This window comes from Cryptomeria japonica, chromosome 2 (genome assembly GCF_030272615.1).
Source record: "Cryptomeria japonica chromosome 2, Sugi_1.0, whole genome shotgun sequence".
Lineage (NCBI taxonomy): Eukaryota > Viridiplantae > Streptophyta > Pinopsida > Cupressales > Cupressaceae > Cryptomeria > Cryptomeria japonica.
The window spans coordinates 234,600,904-234,603,421 of record NC_081406.1 but is presented as its reverse complement, the minus strand read 5'-3'; the positions used below and the strand labels follow the sequence as shown (position 1 = coordinate 234,603,421).

General features: G+C 32.3%; 1 protein-coding gene across 1 annotated transcript; it reads left to right on the top strand.

Moving 5' to 3' along the window:
- The first annotated feature begins 583 nt into the window (after positions 1 to 583).
- Positions 584 to 1,159, top strand: LOC131028036 (major allergen Pru ar 1-like). Its single transcript, XM_057958153.1, has 2 exons — positions 584 to 764; positions 855 to 1,159. Exons 1-2 carry the CDS (start codon positions 584 to 586, stop codon positions 1,157 to 1,159), a joined length of 486 nt encoding a protein of 161 aa, XP_057814136.1.
- Positions 1,160 to 2,518: the final 1,359 nt, after the last annotated feature.

Here is a 2,518-nt window from a genome sequence, read left to right as displayed (position 1 = left end):
AAATGCATGATAAGACATCAAATTATTTGACTAATAAAATTATAAATAATAATTCTATTCAATAATTTATATTTAATTGTATATATTAAATATACAATTAAATATTCATAATAAATATAAAATTTCTTAATTAATTTGTTCCTAAAAATGAATAGGAAATTAAAAGATTTTGAATACAATATTACCTGCCCCCAATAACGACGAGCTACAACTCATTTTCGTAAAGGAACAATGTGCCATGAGTAGTACTCAAAAGATAGATCCTCTTATGGTGAATTTATATAAGATGAGACAGTAAACCTAGATCCGTTGAATTAAACAAGAAATCCGATATGATACGCCGGCTTCATGAAATTCTGGATCTACTAGGGTGGACCGCATCAATTACATCGAAGAAATGTTTTTGCGGACGATTCCCAAACTTGTCGGCATATTTGCCTTCTAATTTATGATAATCAAATGAGATCACATGACAAGTAGCCCTCGTTACATCTATCAATACCTCTCAATCCATTCTTCTTGCACACAGATTCTATGGAGAATCATAAGAAATTTTAGAAGAAATTTGAAGAGATAGAAGAAGATGGTGGCTGGAAATGTAACTATAGAAACTCAGTCTGAAGTGGGGACAAAGAGACTGTGGAATGCACTGGTGAAGGACCATGATCTTATTGCACGGGAAATACCAGAGTTTTGTGCAGGAGTCACATTTCTTGAAGGCAACGGCGGTGTCGGCAGCATCAAGCAAATCAACTTCACCCCTGGTATGTATATGCCATCTATTGCTTAGTTATCATTACAGTTTTCAAACTAGAAAGGAGTCTTTAGAGTATGATATGAAGGTGATAGTGCAGGCACGACTGAGTATGGGTATGTAAAGGAGCGCGTGGACGTTCTCGACGAAGAGAACTTTGTTTACAGCTACACAGACTTGGAGGGAGGAGAGCTGGGAAAGAATTTGAAATCTGCTCAGTTCACCCTGAAGTTGAGTCCTAAAGAAGATGGCGGATGCGTTGTGAGTCATATCTGGAACTTTGAGACTCACCCTGGCGTTTGTCAGGATGAAGCAATGGTTGAGCCGATGAAGGCCCAGCTCACCGCTTTGTTTAAGAAGATGGAGGCATATGTCATCGTCAACCCCGCTTTATACAATGAATAATATGTTTTTCTCCCTTGTGAATCGTCAATGGTAGATTTTGTCTGAGATCTTTTAGGTCAGTAGAAAAGGAAGTTCTTCTCTATGAGGCGCCGTACTACTGTTCTATTTTTATCAATCCCCTGTTCGATTATTAAGCTTTACCTGGGATACCATAGATTGGACTGGTTTCTGGTTCAATATAATCTCAAATTGTATATCTTTATATATAATTATGCTTTGATTTATTCTCGCCTCTCTAGCAAGTTCATTGAAGAAGCATGTCGTTGAAACGAAAATAAAAGTCCTTTAGAGAGAACAAAATCTTCTTTACATATATTTACTGTAAAGAAATTAACATTAAAATTCAAAATGTACATTTTATAATGACTGGAAATGTAATTTACGTAGGGAATCAAATATTAGGAAAATAACAATTAAACTAGTGCTTGCACTTAAGTGAGATGCAATGATTATTTTGGTAGTAATTTATATAATTTGAAAGAAGGTTTATAATTGAATGTATAAATTATTTAATATCAAAATTAGATTACTGTTGTTGAAATATGTAAATCATCTCAAGTATAAAGTATTCATCTTTCATATTCACATATGGCTTACTTCAGAAAAATTATTGTGTGAAACAAAATTTAGATGACATATTCAAACTTTTGGTTTGAATTTTTTGCTTGTATTTGTGAAAGCCTAGGTGGATTGTTCATGTTGTTTTCAAAAATTCCTATTAATGTAATGTTTCACTTCTTCGTTTTTTGATCAACATCCATTCAATAATAAGTTGGAATCAAAAGCAAGTGCCAATTCCAAGGGATTGCAACATCAATTTTATAAAAACTCATTTTAGCTTCCTCTAAAACATTACACAAGAAATTTGTTCATAAGAAACTGAAGAAAGATTTTACGATCTATCTAGGCATGAAGGGTCGATATGTCATGAATTCGAAACAGTGAATTTATGGAAATTTTAAAATTGCAAATATTTGACGTTGTTTAATATATGCATTTGTTCTTGGCTACAAAGATAATTTATATGTTTCTAGTGCTATTTTCTAAAGTTGACCTTATATGATATCATCTTATATTATAATCACTTTTATTATATTTTATTTATCATTAATATTATTTGTCTTTTCTCAATAAAAGGCCAAGGACCAAATATATTAAAGTAATATGGATTTTAAATGTTGGGATTATGATTTTCAAGGAGACTATAAAAGTCATAACGAAGAAGGACCAAAACTGTCTCATCAATAGGGGACCAAATAATTTGTCATGAGAATAACAAATCACAAATTTGAAAACCACAACACAAATACTTCAAACAAAGATGATTTAAACCAACTAAGAGTCTTGACATTATAAAAC